Below are 19527 nucleotides of genomic sequence, written 5' to 3' on the forward strand. Positions count from 1 at the left end.
AGGGATACCATGGTCCTTAAACCAGGTACTGGTAGCTTTGGCACTGTGTGCAGGTGCCAGGTCCTGTTGGAAAATGAAATCTGCATCTCCATAAAGTTCGTCAGCAGCAAGAAGCATGAAGTGCTCTAAAACGTCCTGGTAGACGGCTGCGTTGACCTTGAACCTCAGAAAACACAATGGACAAACACCAGCAGATGACATGGCACCCCAAACCATCACTGACTGTGGAAAACTTTACACTGGACCTCACGCAACGTGGATTCTGTGCCTCTCCACTCTTCCTCCAGACTCTGGAACCTTGATTTCCAAAGGAAATGCAAAATTTACTTTCATCATCGAACATAACTTTGGACCACTCAGCAGCAGTCCAAAGGCGAGACGCTTCTGACGCTGTCTCTTGTTCAAGAGTGGCTTGACACAAGGAATGCGACAGCTGAAGCCCATGTCTTGCATACGTCTGTGCGTGGTGGTTCTTGAAGCACTGACTCCAGCTGCAGTCCACTCTTTGTGAATCTCCCCCACATTTTTGAATGGGTTTTGTTTCACAATCCTCTCCAGGGTGCGGTTATCCCTATTGCTTGTACACTTTTTTCTACCACATCTTGTCCTTCCCTTTGCCTCTCTATTAATGTGCTTGGACACAGAGCTCTGTGAACAGCCAGCCTCTTTAGCAATGACCTTTTGTGTCTTGCCCTCCTTGTGCAAGGTGTCAATGGTCGTCTTTTGGACAACTGTCAAGTCAGCAGTCTTCCCCATGATTGTGTAGCCTACAGAACTCTACTGAGAGACCATTTAAAGGCTTTTGCAGGTGTTTTGAGTTAATTAGCTGATTAGAGTGTGGCACCAGGTGTCTTCAATATTGAACCTTTTCACAATATTCTAATTTTCCGAGATACTGAATTTAGGACTTTCATTAGTTGTCAGTTATAATCATCAACATTAAAAGAAATAAACATTTGAAATACATCAGTCTGTGTGTAATGAATGAATCTAATATGCAAGTTTCACTTTTTGAATGGAATTACTGAAATAAATCAACTTTGTCATGATATTCTAATTTTATGACCAGCACCTGTATTTGATCTCTTTTCACTGTTCCGTTATTTCACCAAGTAATAATTTACGTTTGTTTGTGCTAATGTGATCTTTGCTATCCTTTTTTTCAAATTTTCGTACTTCCATTATCTCTAACCTGCTCTGCATGTGTACTGTGCCAGCGTTTTTGAATTCTTTACGACATTCTACTTTGTCATCTACTCTTTGTCTTTTATTTCCGGCCCCGTGCATGGTTCAATCTCTTGGCACAAGTGTCTCTCTGAGAAGATCACGTCTCGTCTCCTTCCAACCTTCCAAGAATTTTTTTTTTTTATAATACAGAGAAATGATTAGCAACTTAAGTGTAATTTCAGGTCCAACGAGACTCTTCATCTTAAAACTAATATTTTTACTTCTAAGATTTGGACCAAACCAATGCAAATCTCGCAATGTTTACATATGAATCCAAGTCCAATTTACAATCCAGTTGTTGGTTTTTTTTTGCTAAGAGGTATATAACCTTGGTGTCACCCCACAAAATGTGGACACACACACACCAGGGTACAAGGAATCAAGTGTTTATTTAATTTATAGGCAGCCATAATTAATGCACTTCAGTCTTTCTTACTAAAATGGATGAGATGCAAAATGGAATTCCTATTAGCTCTCCTTGTACAAAACATACGTATCCCAAAAAACTACTAAAACCAAACATTTTTTCAGGGAATTTTCACCATGAACATTTACAGAAGTCTTAAAAATTCTTCTCTGTGTGCTTCACTCAGAAGAAAGACAGTAAGCATAAAGATTCTTTGGCGGCACCTTGAGGAGTCACAAAGGGCTGTTGTGCTTGAAATGCTTTAAGGCCAAGTGTGCGTGTTCACCTGAGTGAAGAACAGCATGGAGGGCAGAAACTGCTGAAGTCTCCAAACTATGCATGTTACTTCTCTGACCCCCAAGTCAGCTCCAAAGAGGGCAACCAGCTCGTCAAGATGACACTGGGAAGAGGACTCTCACTGGCCAAGATGTCATACTGCATCAGAACTTAGACTGTGCTGCTGTAGGCAATGAAGAACACTGGGGACTGCTCTGTGGAAGACGGCCTTACCTTACAGAGCAACAACTTCAAAATGGCTGCTGGCAAGGCGATTATCTGGTTTTCAGTGAAAGCAGTACCACAGCGGCTGAAGTGCAAGTTTCATGTTTAAAATAGCGAACATGTCTTTTAAGATTAAAGCTGGTTCAATGTAGTCACTGAGTTTGCGAGGCTGGGAAAAAGGATTGAGAAAAAAATAAAATAGAACAGACCTCAATTAAATGTCATCACGTCCCACACCCGGAAGTCTAAATCAAGCAGTGACTTCTGGGAATTTATAAATATTAGTTTTTTACCCTTTGCTTCATTAAGGCCACATCTAATAAAAAGTTAAAAATCATTCTATGCAACTTTAAGAGATTAATAAATCTGTCAGCGAGCACGTCATTGCTGGTCAGGAGGTTTAGAAGTTGTGCTGCGCGCCGGTGTCGTCATTTGCTCATCTATACGCTGGCCATCCTACTGAAGGGTTTATCCAGAGTACTTCATAAACTGAACAACACTGGCCAAGCACAAGGACACTCATTAAATGTGCGTTGTTGCTTCTTCACTCGTATTTATGAGGATACATTGTTCTGTCCAGCCAAAGCACCATCGACTTTATCTGTTAAAAAGACAAAGAAACATTAACCACACTTATAAAATAAGACTGTTTGTGACAATTGGGTGTCAAGGAGCCTCTAGTTGTACAGCTGGTGTCCCACCAGATCACTGTGGGGGTGCTGCCTTTGTTTATTTAGTGAAACCAATGGGTGGCACTAAACCTGAATTAAAGCGTTCAGATAGCAGGCTGTTATTTTCTCCTAAGGTGCTATTCAGGGATCATCTACCGACTAAACAATGTAAGCAGCACAAAGTTTCCATAATATATTATTTTATTCTCACTAAAGCTTTTCTGTTCATTTCAAAATAATTTCATGTGATCCTTCTTAACACATCATATTGTTATCTTCACATTTAATCAGTGGAATGACTTTGCCCAATAAATCAAACAGTCGCACCCTAAATGCAGTTGTTTAAAGCTTTGCTTGATACCATTGAGTCCAGTAATAGAAAATGAGTTCCAAACTGGTACTTTACTCCCAGTGCTCACCTTTGGGGACGAACTTTAAGGAGCTACTGAAAATTCAGAAGCGTGATTGGCCCTTTTTTGGACCATCATTCACAAACTCATGACCTAAGCCATTGCCACACTTTCCACATGACACCTGGATAGATAGAAAAGGGAAAAAAAAAATCAGTCAAACTGAGCTTAATTAAATAATTCAATATTTATTTTACAATGAGTGCCATTCATAATACATTACACAAGACAATGAATGATACAGTAAAAATAAAAATGATCAGCACTGAAAGGTTTATTAATCCATCCATCCATCCATTTTCCAACCCGCTGAATCCGAACACAGGGTCACGGTGGTCTGCTGGAGCCAATCCCAGCCAACACAGGGCGCTAGGCAGGAAACAAACCCCGGGCAGGGTGCCAGCCCACTGCAGGGCACACACACACCAAGTACACACCAGGGACAATGTAGAATCGCCAAAGCACCCAACCTGCATGTCTTTGGACTGTAGGAGGAAACCCACGCAGACACGGGGAGAACATCCAAACTCCACGCTGGGAGGACCCGGGAAGTAAACCCAGGCCTCCTAACTGCGAGTCAGCAGCGCTATCTACTGCACCACCGTGCCGCCTGGTTTATTACTCCATTTATATGTTTTCTAACCTGCTTATCCAGTTTGCACTCCTGGAATCCACCGTGGATGCACACACCTATACTTGCATCAAAACAGTTTTACAGCTGGCAATCAACCATCCCAAATTACTTTGGGATGTGGGTGGAAAAATCAAGGGGGCACAGGGAATCGGAAATCTTCACAAAGACTGTGCCTGCACTGGAATTTGTAACTGGGAGGCAGCACTGCTAAGCAATGCACAACCACAGATCTTCAGCCAGTTAAGAAAACACAATCTACAGTACACAGAACAAATCTTAATTCAACAGAAAGTTGGCACATAAGACAAGTCTATCCCAAAACTTTCCACATAATAAAACACAAACCCCCTGACAGTCCAGCCTACGCACACCCAGAACACGAGTGCAAAGTCGTATGTGTAGAGTACTGAATTACTGGACCACAACATACTGCAAGAAGCTGGATTTCAGCTCTCTGCCAACCCCACCTCAATGCCATGGTTTGTATGTTTGATTCATTACTTAATTGTGAAATGCTTGGAAGAAGCCCATACATGTCCACTACAAAATGAACTAACAGCCGTTCTGCCATCAGGGGTAAGGGTCTGATTTCTTATTTTTTTTTTAATCAGTATGGATCAGTGGGGTAGCTTTTCTGAACCAGAGCTCCAAGTTAACATTCCTAGCATAGTCACATTGCAATAAGCCAATAACATGGTCATTTTCATCACTTGCTGCAAGCCCACCTCTCTCAAATTATCACAGTTTTCATCCACTTTCATCGCACTGTGTCACTTGTTTGGTCTTTGTCTTCATCATTTGCACTGATCTCCCTCCTTTGACATGTCTGCGCATCATCTGCACTTTTGCTTTCTTCATCAGATGATTTGTCCCTCCCCGCCTCACCATTTGCTTTTCTCACTACACTTTCTCACTGCAGGTTTAATCAGGTGTAGTTGTTGGTTGGCTTAACCTTAGATCCTCAAATGAGTGTCTGCTTATAATTCCAAGAGCTAAACATAAAAAGTGGTGAGGCGGCCTTCTGCTGTTATGCACCAAAAATCTGGAATAGCTTGTCAAAAGGAATTTGCCAGGCTAATACGGTGGAGCACTTTAAAAAAACTGCTAAAAACACATTACTTTAACATGGCTCTCTCATAGCTTAATTTTAGTTTAATCCTGATACTCTGTATATGCATTTAATTATCATTATCTTTCATGGTGGCTCTGTAATCCGTATTAACCCCTACTTTCTCTTCTGTTCCTTTTCCGGTTTTCTGTGGTGGCAATCTGCACCACCACCTGATCAAAGCGCCGTGATGTCCCTACAGTGATGGATTAAAGGCCAGAAGTCCACATGACCGTCATCATCATCATCATCAAGTTCTTCCATGTGAACCCTGAATACCATGAGGACTGATTGAGGTCATTAATGTTAGGCAGAATGCCTAGAGGGGGCTGGGTGGTCTCATGGTCTTGGAACCCCTGCAGATTTTTTTTTGTTTTGTTTTTTCTGTCCTCCCTGGCCATTGGACCTTACTTTTATTCTGTGTTAATTAGTGTTCCCTAATTCCATTTTATTTATTTTTTATTTTTTCTCTTCCTTCACCCTGTAAACCACTTTGAGCTACACTGTTTGTATGAAAATGTGCTATACAAATAAATGTTGTTGATAAAAAAAAAAAAAAGGTGTGAGTGAAATCAAAGTTGATGCAAAGAGTGATCTCTCTCTCACTCTCTCTCACTCCTGACGTGTGTTTCGCCATCTTCTAGCACGACTGCATGTGTGGGAATAGTGTGACAGCGTGAAGTGGTAACTCAATCAATATGTGCCACTTTTTAAACTTCAAAACTGCTTTCTGTAATATGTATTATTTATGTGAGCTTTTACATCAGGATGTACCAGAAGGCTGTTAAACAAATTTTATCTTTTAATGGTTTTCTTTGTCTCATTTGTGGGCCCTACATTAGGATGGGGTTTGCCACTGGTCCTTACTTTTTAATAGCCAAAGAATTTTTACTCCAACACTAAAGCAAAGTAATCAATTGCATAAGCGAACTGAGAAAAAGCAAGCTGAAGTTAACAACATAAAAAATCCTCATCTCCGAATTTAACTGCCTCTCTTAAGTTAATCTGTCATTAATATTTCAGTCACAAAATGTCATAACTGAAGCATTTTAACCTTTTTTTTTGTTTGATAGCTTCATGCACAGTGTGGTGGACACAGGTACCATATCTGTCTAGATACCCTGCAGACATACAGTGGTGTGAAAAACTATTTGCCCCCTTCCTGATTTCTTATTCTTTTGCATGTTTGTCACACAAAATGTTTCTGATCATCAAACACATTTAACCATTAGTCAAATATAACACGAGTAAACACAAAATGCAGTTTTTAAATGATGGTTTTTATTATTTAGGGAGAAAAAAAATCCAAACCTACATGGCCCTGTGTGAAAAAGTAATTGCCCCCTTGTTAAAAAATAACCTAACTGTGGTGTATCACACCTGAGTTCAATTTCCGTAGCCACCCCCAGGCCTGATTACTGCCACACCTGTTTCAATCAAGAAATCACTTAAATAGGAGAGAAGTAGACCAAAAGCACCTCAAAAGCTAGACATCATGCCAAGATCCAAAGAAATTCAGGAACAAATGAGAACAGAAGTAATTGAGATCTATCAGTCTGGTAAAGGTTATAAAGCCATTTCTAAAGCTTTGGGACTCCAGCGAACCACAGTGAAAGCCATTATCCACAAATGGCAAAAACATGGAACAGTGGTGAACCTTCCCAGGAGTGGCCGGCCGACCAAAATTACCCCAAGAGCGCAGAGACGACTCATCCGAGAGGTCACAAAAGACCCCAGGACAACGTCTAAAGAACTGCAGGCCTCACTTGCCTCAATTAAGGTCAGTGTTCACGACTCCACCATAAGAAAGAGACCTGGCAAAAACGGCCTGCATGGCAGATTTCCAAGACGCAAACCACTGTTAAGCAAAAAGAACATTAGGGCTCGTCTCAATTTTGCTAAGAAACATCTCAATGATTGCCAAGACTTTTGGGAAAATACCTTGTGGACTGATGAGTCAAAAGTTGAACTTTTTGGAAGGCAAATGTCCCGTTACATCTGGCGTAAAAGGAACACAGCATTTCAGAAAAAGAACATCATACCAACAGTAAAATATGGTGGTGGTAGTGTGATGGTCTGGGGTTGTTTTGCTGCTTCAGGACCTGGAAGGCTTGCTGTGATAGATGGAATCATGAATTCTACTGTCTACCAAAAAATCCTGAAGGAGAATGTCCGGCCATCTGTTCGTCAACTCAAGCTGAAGCGATCTTGGGTGCTGCAACAGGACAATGACCCAAAACACACCAGAAAATCCACTTCTGAATGGCTGAAGAAAAACAAAATGAAGACTTTGGAGTGGCCTAGTCAAAGTCCTGACCTGAATCCAATTGAGATGCTATGGCATGACCTTAAAAAGGCGGTTCATGCTAGAAAACCCTCAAATAAAGCTGAATTACAACAATTTTGCAAAGATGAGTGGGCCAAAATTCCTCCAGAGCGCTGTAAAAGACTCATTGCAAGTTATCGCAAACGCTTGATTGCAGTTATTGCTGCTAAGGGTGGCCCAACCAGTTATTAGGTTCAGGGGGCAATTACTTTTTCACACAGGGCCATGTAGGTTTGGATTTTTTTTTCTCCCTAAATAATAAAAACCACCATTTACAAACTGCATTTTGTGTTTACTTGTGTTATATTTGACTAATGGTTAAATGTGTTTGATGATCAGAAACATTTTGTGTGACAAACATGCAAAAGAATAAGAAATCAGGAAGGGGGCAAATAGTTTTTCACACCACTGTACGTACCTACTTTATCACACCAACGTGGCATTTTATTTACAGTTGTTTTGAAAGTTGCCTTAAAAGTATGAATGAAATAAAGTTTAACCAAGATATTTTCATTAAATATATTACATATCCATGAAAACCCTACTCCAGAAAAGTGACAGACTAACTTTTTCAAACATGTAAAACAAAAACTTTGGGCTCAGCTGTTTTGTTTTTCTCAAGTCACTAAAGGACATACAGTGGGATGTAACTTAACAGAACGAGTGTCCATAAAGGGTAGCATTTCAAATTACTCATCAGACTGCTGCTGGCCAGGGTCATCCCAGGAAAACGTAAAGCTGTTTCATTCTCATCACTCTCATCAGCCATCTGCATGTTTGTGTAAAATCTCTCAGATATGGTGAACCCTTTGTTGATAGGCAGAAGTAAAGAGACTTGCAGACTGACCTTTAAAGCTCCAGGCCGCTCCACAAATTTAGACACGCTGTCAGGGTGGATTGTTTCGGTGAAGGCTGGCCAGGGAGATGAATGCTTATATTTAGCTCTACTAGAAAAAAGCTCATAGCCGCATTTTGAACACACATACATACCTGAAAAAGAAATAATACTGAAATCATAAAATGGTAGCTATAAGGCAAAGGCCATCCTTATCATTGAAACAGCCTTTCATAATCTGGGAGGCAAACAGCATACTTCATCAAAAACTCTGACAACACTTAGCAGAGACCAAAGTAGTATAATGAAGGCTGAACTTTCATCGCTAGAAAGTTCAAAGACTTATTTTTTAAATAATAAAGCTGAACACTCATAAGAGAATACCGACAGCCTTGCAGATATTTTTATTTCACAGGCATGATGCCTAATACATTATAGTCACTGGCATGGAATTAAAATGAACATATTAAAGATGATCTCAACATAGGTCTTTTATTCAAAGCAACCTAATTAATGTTTTCAAAATCACTTAATGTAATTAAAACAGGTCAGTGGTCAATAAGGCAGGAACGAACCTTGGATGGAACATCAGTCCACCTCAGAGCCTACTCATTCACACACTCTCACACACACACTCTCTCTCTCTCATAAATGACTGATTAGGAATGTCCATCCACGTTATTGAGAATGTAGGAATAAAACCAGAGAACCTGGAGGGAACCTGGAGGGAAACTCCACCCCCCACAAGCATGCAAAATTCAAACAGACAATGAATGACAGGCTTCAAAACCCTGAATACTGAACTAGAAGCAGATCTAACCACTGATTCACCATACTGCCTGTTATCCAAAGTGCCATGTGCTAAATAACTGCTCATTGATTTCTAATGAACACACTCCAGGCTGAGATTCTCTGTGCATTTAAAATTTTATAATATGTAAAGAAAATGAGAAAGTGAGAGAAAAAAAAAACAAATTACACTTGATACAATTACAATAATAATACTATCAATTTACAGTCTTTTCATGCCTGCTGTAGTCTCCCCACAGTGACAATTATACAACACTAACAAGGAAATACCAATATGACCTATGCCTGTTCATTTTGCACAGATTCCATACTCACAAAGGGGAAGACCACAAGTCAGGTTTTGTTCTGAAAATTTACCCACTGTGACCGCTTTATTAGGGAAATGTCCTTAGGAGGCATTTTTGGGAATTGGCACAGTTATGCAAAGTTCATTTCCATGGTTGGTTTAGTCAGTGACAGTGTAGTTTATTGCACTTTATTCCACCCTGGCCAAAGCTGGCTGTCCCGCTAGTTGAATAATAATGGCATTAAACTGCCTTTATGAAATCAAACTTGAACTTGTGCATTAGTGAGATAGAGCCCAAGATGGGGTGCCGCTGTGACAGGTTCTGCTGCTGCTGTTAAGAGTTTATTTCTATGCAATATAGAGTTATATATTTTTATTCAATGTTTTACGTATGTATTTACAAACCTAGCAATATTATTATTATTACATTATTAAACTGAAGCCTTTAGTTTAATCTGCCTTCAACAGTTAAGCATCCAAGAGTCACTTTTTAATGACAATGGCATTACACTTCATAAATCATGTTTTAGAGAAAAGATCACATGATATGGCCCTTATTTACTATTCATGATATTAGCTAGGTTTCTTTTCCTTTCCTTCCTAAATAAGATATGCAATAATGTTACATATTCCAGATATAAACTGCTCTGAATGAATAATTTCTTTCCCTTCTTGCCCTCTTTGCTAGAGAGGGAGGAAATGCACAGCAAGGTGTGTAGTAAATTACTGTTTGGCTAAACCAATTAATAAAACTTTATCTAAAGTGTAAATGGATGATTCCTGCCTTTGACAGCCTCCTCCTGAACGCTGAGGACTCTTTAAACCGTAAAGCTTACAAACATTTACTCTTTACATTCTGAACAGCTACAACATACCAAAAAAACTTGCCTTTGATTCCGGTTATGAAAGCCAAAGTTAATACCTGCTCTGGCAGAGAGACACTTTTTTCACATAAAATGACATTATTATTTCTTTTCTTCATTTGGTTTTGTTTATATAAAAAAATCAACAATCCAACTCCACATTTAATGGGGGAAAAAAAAAGTAAACAGGGTCACCATAAAAACAAAAAAGCAAGACAACTAATAACCATTTAAAGTATAAAAAGAGCTTTAAGAGTCAAACAGTATGCACAGCATCCAATAGCTGATTTAGGGATGGACAATATGGAAAAAACATACAACCTTGATTTTTTTTATATTTATGGATGATTTATGTAAATATTTTAACACAGATGAAAATAAAACCTAGATTTTTTTATATTTATGGATGAATTATGATTTAAATATTTTAACAAAGAAATTACTTCAAATAAAAGAAAAAACACACACACAGCAAAATGAAAAGTTTGCCCTCATTTTCAAAACATATATATATATTTTTTTGCCAATGAGAAAAGGTGCAAATGAAGAAAACATCTTTTTGTGCAGACCTTTCTGTACTTTTGTTGCACATTGTTTTTACATTTGCAGCCCTTGTTCTTCTCCCCTGTAGTTTCCACTTTCTTTAAATTTTCTGCAGTTTTCTTTACAACTTTTTCGTTTTTTGCAGCACTGCCCTTCCCTTTACCTAAAGCACACCTTTACCACAGGTCACTTTTCTTTCTTTCTTTCTTTCTTTCTTTCTTTCTTTCTCTTTCTTTCTTTCTTTCTTTCTTTCTTTCTTTCTTTCTTTCTACAACACAGTTTAGGTTGTAAAGCACACCAGCCAGCTTCTTCTCTCTACTATAACCACTGGTCTCCAGTGTCGCCAGCTCTAGAGGAGTCTCTGCCTTCATGTGTGCTCCAACAACCCTGCGACCGCCAGCTCGGTCTTCTCCCTACTGTATCCCAGGCACTGTTGTAGAGTAAGGCAGCGTGATGGATAGATCTGGCGTTTTCTTTTCCTGGGCCCAGATAAGGCAACGCTCTGCTCCTAACGTAATCGAACTGTCTAATGGTATATATATAATATATGTGGTCCATGCATAAGCAGGGTGAAGAATAAATGGGTGCTTTTAGTTGGGGACAGGCTTTAACTTTGTCCTATACTTTCTCACACTTGGTTCCATTCTGCTGTTTCTGTTTTAAGTGCTGAAATAAAACAGATTTGCTGCCACTTAACAGCAATCATTTTTTTGCAAAGTTTGCATTTTACTTTAGTTTGTTTGACATCCGATCTTTGACATCAGAACCAATTCCAGACAACCAACTCAATATTAAAAGGCGTTCTTTAGAACGGGTGCATTCATAAGAGAAGTGCTGCTTGTCATATTCTTCGCATTACTCATATAACCCCTTCCTAGATGTGAGGAACAAAACTGCACTGAACTCACTGTGCAGAACAAAAACTGTTTTATTTCTACCAACAAAAACAATAAAAGAAACTATGTAATCAGTAACTATTTACAAACCTCCCATTGTTACAGCCATGAGAGAAAGAGACATATAGGTCCTTATTCTACCCCTTTTTCTTTTTTGTAAAGCAACTTGGGCTTTCAGCCTCCTTTTTCAAAGTCATGGAAGTCCACAGGAGCTTTATGTCACTGTCCTACAGTCTCAGCTCAGCTCTGGCATGGCAGACAGATTTACCATCCTACACAAAACATAACTTGAGGCACTTTCACCATCCAAGCTAAAAAGTGTGCCAGTTCCCCTTGGCACCCTATTTTCATCCCTGATCCCCTACCCCGGGGGTCTCGGTTGCTGCTTTACTTGGAGTACTGGCTGATTCAGCCACCTATATCTGGTGTTCTATTTGCATGCTTCTTGTCAAGACTCGGCTCTTTAGGCTCCCTGCTTCAGGAGATTTTTGGCTTGATGATTACAGTGTGTTTTGACTGTGTATACACGATCCACTAATTAAACTACATGTTAAAAATTTGGTTTAAAAAAAAGATTTTCACAATAGAATACAATTTTAAAATGTTAATTTGTTAAACAATTGAACAGAAAAAATCACCCAGCCCTATGCTGATTTATATAAATATTTCTTAACAAAACAAGAAAACAAACTTTGCTAGTTAAAGTTTAGAAAAGTAACCCGTTTTTAAATGTGAAAAAACACACATTTTTGAGGTGTTCATGTGCTGACAATAAAAAAAAAAGAAAAAGTGACCTTACAATTAAGGGAATGATTTGAACAAAAAAATAGTGAGTCTAGCAGCAGTCAATGTATGATTTCTCAGTACTCATTTCACACTATTAAGTCAAAGACAATGCCTTTCAGAGTTGTAACTCAGCAATTTTCTTACTTGTATCTATCTGTCCACAATGTTTCTACTTGTCTCTTTCATGTTTTACCTCATATTTGTTCCAAAAAGCAGCACCATGATTTTGCATGATGTGACTGAATCATTTTCCTTTTACCTTGATGCCATTATCAAGGTAATGTCCATGGCTCACTTAGGTAAAATCTGACATAGAAATGTTTCATTACTTCACAATCAGTAATCTTCCCCAGCAGTACAGCTCAGAGTCTGCTTTCTTGGTGCTCCAACATTAACTGCCCTACACTGTTAATAGGAAGCTTATTGCTATTTAAATTTTATTAGGAACAAGGAAATACATTAGACTCTCCTTTCCTTTTTAATCTTCAAACATGCTGAAGCCCAATATGAAACATTTAGGAATTCCATCCATTTCAGTTTTTTGGATGAAGTTTATTTGCCCAGTCTTGGTGGTCTGTAAACAGCAGGCCAGCATTTGCACTTCTTAATATATATTCAACATTAATATTCCTTGCCTCTTGTCATCTTCAGTTACTACAGTGGTGTTACGGGCCATTTAACCAGACACATTACTGCTTGTCAATGGGTTTTCTTTATCATCCTTTTTTTCTTTCACAGTCCTCAAAAGTTAACTGTGTAAGGTTTATCTAAACTACTGTCTTCAGATTGTCCAGAGTTAAAAGCAGTGGCAATTTGCTTCTTGCACCCCCAAATCTGTTTATCATGCAAGGCTAAAAGCAAAACAGCTATCCAGCAGTTTGTATTGCACACTGAGGTACTGTGCCATTTGCAGTGTTGTTAATCATCTGCACTAGCAAAACTCTGCATAGGCTGACAGGAATGAGATAAAAATGGAAGCAACTGAAGGGTCTAAACATATTTAAAAGAGATATGCACATTTGAAACACATTTCATAATCCACAGTCAATCACTTGTTAAGCATTAAAAGGGACGGCATGCTTAACACAAAGAATAGAATGCGCAGATACATTTACTGGAAAAATCTGTTATTTATGCATTATGCACATAAGAACTTTAATAATAAATAAAAAATTTTCAAGGCCACTTTATATTACTGAAAAGCATTTTATGTATTTTTGTTTAGAAGCTGGAGTATATGCGCTCAGGGGGTCAGTCAACTGTCAACTGTTAGATCGGCAGCTGAGAACACCTACACAAACATCACTAATGTTCCATGAATGCTTCTACCATGGTTAAGACACATGTTAGAAACACAACTAAGTGTATAAGCGAAACAGCCACCAGGGCCTACTTCACAGGGGTGGGTGAAACAGCAATCAAAATGTTTTGTACATCATCATGAATACAACCACTGTGTCATTTTAATACAGGAGTAGCTGGCATGTGGCAAAGTTGTCAGCCATGTGTCTCACTGGGACCTTTTGTACCTGTAGTACCACCAATTTCAGCTCAGGCAATGGTATTGTAATCTAACAGTTACTTGTTGAAGCATTCCAGAACTCATTTGTGAATGTGAGATTACTAGCTATGGTTTTTAGCTCTTGTGTCATTCTCCTAAAATGTTTTTCTGTATGATTGGTGATGGTGCCCCTTGATGTATTGTGGTACTATGAAATTGCAGGTCTGTGGTTTTGTAAGACTGGCCCGTTTTTAAATAAATAATTGAATGGCCAGCTCGATCTCAGTGGGTGTGAGTGCTTACGCAGCTGCAGAAGGTTGGTGAGGTAGTTGAGGCGAGACACACCTGCATGTAAGGGTGCAGTCTACCTTGACTGCTTCATTGGCTTTCAGTGCGCAATTGAGGCACTGTGCCCACGGAGGCACATAAGAGGGAGCCGGCATGAAAAATTGGAAAAAAAAAAAAAAATGATGATCGAGAGCAAAAGAAAGAACATTCATGACAGAAGGAGGATCAGAAAGACAGAGACGGAGGTTGAAATAAGGGGAGTAATAACAGAGGTGGCTGAGCCAGGTCACGAGGTCACAGGAAGGCAGCCGGCAAGAGCAGGCCAAGGAGAGTGGAGGATGGACACCCTAATGGGGGGGATGAAGAGGGTAGACTCGGCTGAGCATTATGGGTAGCTGGAATAACCGGATTTCTTGCAGTGGGCTCTCGTGTAAATCTAGGGAGTGGGAGATGAAGGGACCGAGGGAAGGTTCATAGCGGCATGGTAGATGTGCTGAAGGAGGCAGTCATGTCGAGAGCCTGAATTGAGGGATGACTGTGCCTGTTGGAGGGACCCCTCGCTGTGTTGACTGATCTGCTGTGGGTGACGTGGGGAGATGTCTGTGTTGAGAAAGAAGCACCAGGGTTCACGCGTTTTTAACTGCTCATTCTAAAGGAGTTTTTACTTGCCACAAATTTAACTTCATATTTACTGAACAGTTTTTGGGGATATTGAAACCTCATTGGATTTGCTCCTGTTTTATGGATTATTTATTTATGGAATTTTTAACACTGCACTTTTGACACTGTTTGTTTTCTTTTGGATTTTATAAAAGCACTTTTACACCTACCCCTTTGCTAGTCCTGCCAATATGAAAGGCCACTGCAAGTCAACCCTCACAGGTGGCATGCCTGTTTTGTATGTGGTAATGTATTGTAGATATGCTAAAGCCTGGCTGGGGAGGGGGTTAAACGTTTAAGAAATACACTGAAATACAAAAGCAGCACATTTCACTTGCATTGAAGGCATTTATTCTGATTCAGGATGTAAAACAATACGACCTTTAATTTAAACACTGCCATTGAGCTTCTATTTAAAGGAACAATATACCTCAAAGTAAGTCTGTATCATGCAGTGTAATGAGCAAGGCAATTATGTTTAACAATGTAAACTTAAACTAATTGAAAAATATTGATAAAATTGTTTGACTTAAACTTTTAACAAACATAAATTGAACAATAGTTAACATTGTTACCAGTTAACAGTTCATTTGTTTTACTGCAAGTGTTATGACAAAAATATTTCACTGTAATTCAGTTATTGTATTTTCATGATCCATTTAAAAATGAAATGATTAAAACTTAGGTGGGAAGTTAAAATAAGTGCCAGCATAAGCAGACATATTAGTCAAATAAAATCTGTCACTTTAAAAGAAAGTGCAGTTAACATGATGGAAAGTCTACATATTTTTCTCTACATAAACAAACCAAATGAGGCAACACTTGCCATGGATGAGAAAATGAGAAAATCATAAATTTGATTAACAGAATGATGCTTTTTTTGTTTTTGGTTGGCTAGGCTATTGATAGTAATACTTTCAACAAAACTGGCAGCAAAATCAGAGGCTATATATTAAAGTTAATCCCTCATTAAGAACCAACATTAATTAACCTTATATAAAATACTACTAATAACACACACCATCAAAAGACGATTTATAGAGCAAACAAGACTATAAGGTATAATCAAATGCAAAAAAGAAAGTTGCAAGAGATAAAAGTCACACGCTCCAGACAGACACCAGAAAGACCTCACATCTGGAGCCGTGAATGATGTGAACATCATGACTCAAGATACTTAGCATAGTGAAGCGTGCCTTCAGATCCTATTTCTGCCCATGCCCGTTTATAAAGAAAAACAAGTGTAATCCCACAAACAATTCTTAATTTTCTCAGACAATATAATTTTAAAATAAAAAAGAAGATGCTTTTTGGGTGAACCAACACAAGAACATGTTCTGCCTAAAATAATAATGGAGTCTTCACCTCACAAGCTTTAAACTACCCAATGACTATAAATGACTCATAATGTTAATGTGTGTGTGTGTGTGTGTGTGTGTGTGTGTGTGTGTGTGTATGGGAGTCAGTTAGGGAATGTGAAGCAGTTAGTATTACGGCTTTGCAACATTCTGCCTTTGATGTCTGCATATTAACAGGTACAATAAGTGAATTTAAGAATTGCTTAAGAACTTTCTATTATAGTAAAGTTAACAAAATGAAGGATCCCTACGCAGTTCATTACTATTTGTGCTAAGCAAATGGTTTTTTATACCTTGTTCTTATTATGAAAGTACAACTAGCTTCATTTTAATTAGCAGTATTATCAAAACCTTTGCAAGTGAGGGGACCTATTCAGTATATTGAAAATAAATATTAAAGCATGAAGTGGCTACCATCACAGATGAAGCCTGCCTTCCCTCTGTGTGTTTTTACTTTACATTTAAAACACCCAGAACTTAAAAAAAATACATATGAACACCATTACTGCGTTTTATTAGTTTACATATATAATAGATGTCACAGTAGTGAAGCCATCACACTACTCTGTGAAAAACAATAATAATTCATTGTATTTATATAGTACCTTTCCCATGCTCAAGACGCTTATATCCAGTTTTCATGCCCCCCTTTCTAAAGATGTGTGTTGTGTGGCCTCAGTGTGATGCCAGCACAGTACACAGTATTTTGCTCAACAAGATGCCCTTGTTACCGATTACTTTAAAATTGTGTTAAGAAATTTCATTCAATGGATCTCTTGTAATGGGTTTTACTGTCATGAATGGAACGTCTCCTGGTGAAATCTGCTATCAAGTTTTAAGTTTTCGCGTCAAATAATTGTATATAAATGCAGCTTCCTTGTAACTTTTTTTTTTTTTATAAATGAAACGCTCTAGGCTGGAACCTACATTGCATTGGCCGCCATCGCATTAAGCAGAAAAGCTCAAAAACGACTTACCAGCCTTCGACTTATTAAATGCCAGCAAGTGACATCTGCTGGAGATCAACCCAAACTTGATTTTGGGCCACTGCAAAACACGAAAAAACACGTGGTCTTCATATGACGTTTAAGCCCGTTTAAGCAGGATGACCTAAAACTGCACTTACATTGGGAGCTCTTACATAAGAAAATAATGAATTCAATTAAATGGAAATTAAGGTGAATTAAAAAATAAGTGTGGCTTACAGTCAAAATCACTCGGGACTGCTATATCGCAGATGTTCCAAAGAACTGTACAACAGAAGAAATGAATCTACAGCATACAGATATATAAACAACTCCTCGTCTTTCAGAGTGAGTACTGTCTGGATTAAAGATAAAAGGTATAATTAGTGTAACTACCCGGACAACTACAAAGTACAAAAACTGCCGACCATTTATAACAAATTACACACATTGTGGATTTGTGAAAGCTGGTGACTGGACAGTGATCAAGAGCAGTTTTCCACCGCTGTCCGATTGGTTGTTACAGAACTCATGTTAAGTTCCCCCACGCTTCAACACTACGCTATGCACTTTCACCTAGGTCTCAAGTACGAATCAAAACAAAACAATTTGAGAGGCATTAACAGCTCGCAAGGGTATCCTCAGTCAGTGTCAACAGCATCATCTTACCAGTTTGGAAGTGGTCCTTGAAGACCTCGCCACCGTCAAACGAGCAAAACGACATGCCTGCAAGTGAAGCGGCAGTAACTCTCACACTTTGTCCAGCTAACCCACGGTCTACGTCACTTCCGGGGCGTATCCATGAGGAACTAACAGATGTGGTCTTAAAGTGAATGAATAAGTCGCAAAGCCTCGCAAAGCCTTTTCATAAATTTTCAGTTTTTATAATTTTCAAATCCGTGATTGGGTGTTGCTGGAAGTACTGGGATCATGTCAATTGTGCTAGCACGGCGTTTTTCTAGGTTGTAGAGCCACTCTTGGAATGCAGCCTACTTGGGGCGTAATTAGATACCGAGTTATTTGTTCATGTGTCAGATGCTGCCTTGACTTTTGGTCGCTGCGCTGCGATTGTAGTCAGGACTCTAAGATTAGTTATTCAGTGCTAGCTGTTAGGAGCTGCTGTGTTATTCCAGATCCTTTAGAAACTTTGTCCAGGTATAATCTGTTTAAACCAAGAAAGAGATTGCTACAAAGATGAAGCTTATAAATAGCCATAAGAGGTCTTCCTCTCCTATTCCATCCATCCATCCATTTTCCAACCCGCTGAATCCGAACACAGGGTCACGGGGTCCTCTCCTATTCACTGACCTAAATAGCTAGGAGTAGCAGCTTAGCAAAGGTAGCTGTGAAATAACAGTGACTCTTCAGATTTCATGCTGATAGCAAGACCAGGATCAAAGGAAAACCTTATAGGTCCAGATTCATCTTTCAGTCTGCCCATTGTATACTCATTAAGCAGAGATTGGTGATGTGTTGCATGTTGATTAGCACATGCAAGTAAAAACTTCACTGTACTCTGTACACATGACAACAGTAACCCAATGACCTATAAAGATTATTCATATATTCTCTAACCTGAGTAATCCTCTTCAAGTTTGCTGGGGGCCCAGAGTTTATCTCAGCAGCACTTGGAGCAAAGCAGGGAAACAACTCTGGATAGGATGCTGGTCCACAGCAGGGCCCACGCAGCCACATTTAGTCACATTGCGGCAAATTTGGAGTCCACAATCAATTTCTCACGCACGCTTTTGGGATTTGGGAGGAAAACAAGAATACCTGGAGGAACAAACCCTGCAACATCTGACCTACACTGTTGGCAACAGTAGGCAGAAAAATTACTATCAACAACCAACCATTCTACCCCAAGATTTAGAAACCAAACTATGATTATGGACTGCTGCCTTTTTATATGTATTTTCAATCGTTTAAATATTGCTCAGTCAGACGCTATTACACAATTAACAAAATAAATAATCAAAGTTTGTTTAAATGGTAACAGAATAAAAGATAACAGATACTTTACTTATTCTATCTGGACATCATATCTGAACTGAGCACACTAAAGATGAATCACTAAGACAAATTTAAATGGGTAGGTGGATAAATCAAATTAAAACGTTATTACAATTAAAATGGAGACTTAAGTACTGTACAGACAAAGTATTCTTGCATTTATCAAATGTTCTGTTAAGTGTAACTAGGGGAATTTAAAAGATTTTCCAAATACAGTAATAGAAGGCAGTAGCATCTTAGGATTATTGGAAACTTCAGCCCCACAGATAGGGTCTCTGTCTCTGATAATTAAAGTAGCTGACCTTGTAGCAGAAATTCAGTGTTTACTTAGCACAAGCATTCCACTAATTGCTCTTTGTTTGATATAGCTCCTTTTTTTAGAGTGAACACCATTAGCTCAAGTGACTCACCTATAGATGCAGTGCCAGTGACTGGGACTG

The 19527-nt window shown here is 38.9% G+C and overlaps 1 protein-coding gene across 1 annotated transcript; it reads right to left on the reverse strand.

Annotated features, from left to right (window-relative positions):
• Positions 1 to 1597: 1597 nt before the first annotated feature.
• Positions 1598 to 17893, reverse strand: LOC114660868 (methionine-R-sulfoxide reductase B1-A-like). Its single transcript, XM_028813839.2, has 4 exons — positions 17744 to 17893; positions 8131 to 8273; positions 3225 to 3339; positions 1598 to 2735 (listed from the first exon to the last, which is right to left on the reverse strand). The coding sequence occupies exons 1-4, from the start codon at positions 17796 to 17798 to the stop codon at positions 2689 to 2691; spliced, it is 360 nt and encodes a 119-aa protein (XP_028669672.1). The 5' UTR covers positions 17799 to 17893; the 3' UTR covers positions 1598 to 2688.
• Between the last annotated feature and the right edge of the window lie 1634 nt (positions 17894 to 19527).

This window comes from Erpetoichthys calabaricus, chromosome 11 (genome assembly GCF_900747795.2).
Source record: "Erpetoichthys calabaricus chromosome 11, fErpCal1.3, whole genome shotgun sequence".
Taxonomy (NCBI): Eukaryota; Metazoa; Chordata; class Cladistia; order Polypteriformes; family Polypteridae; genus Erpetoichthys; species Erpetoichthys calabaricus.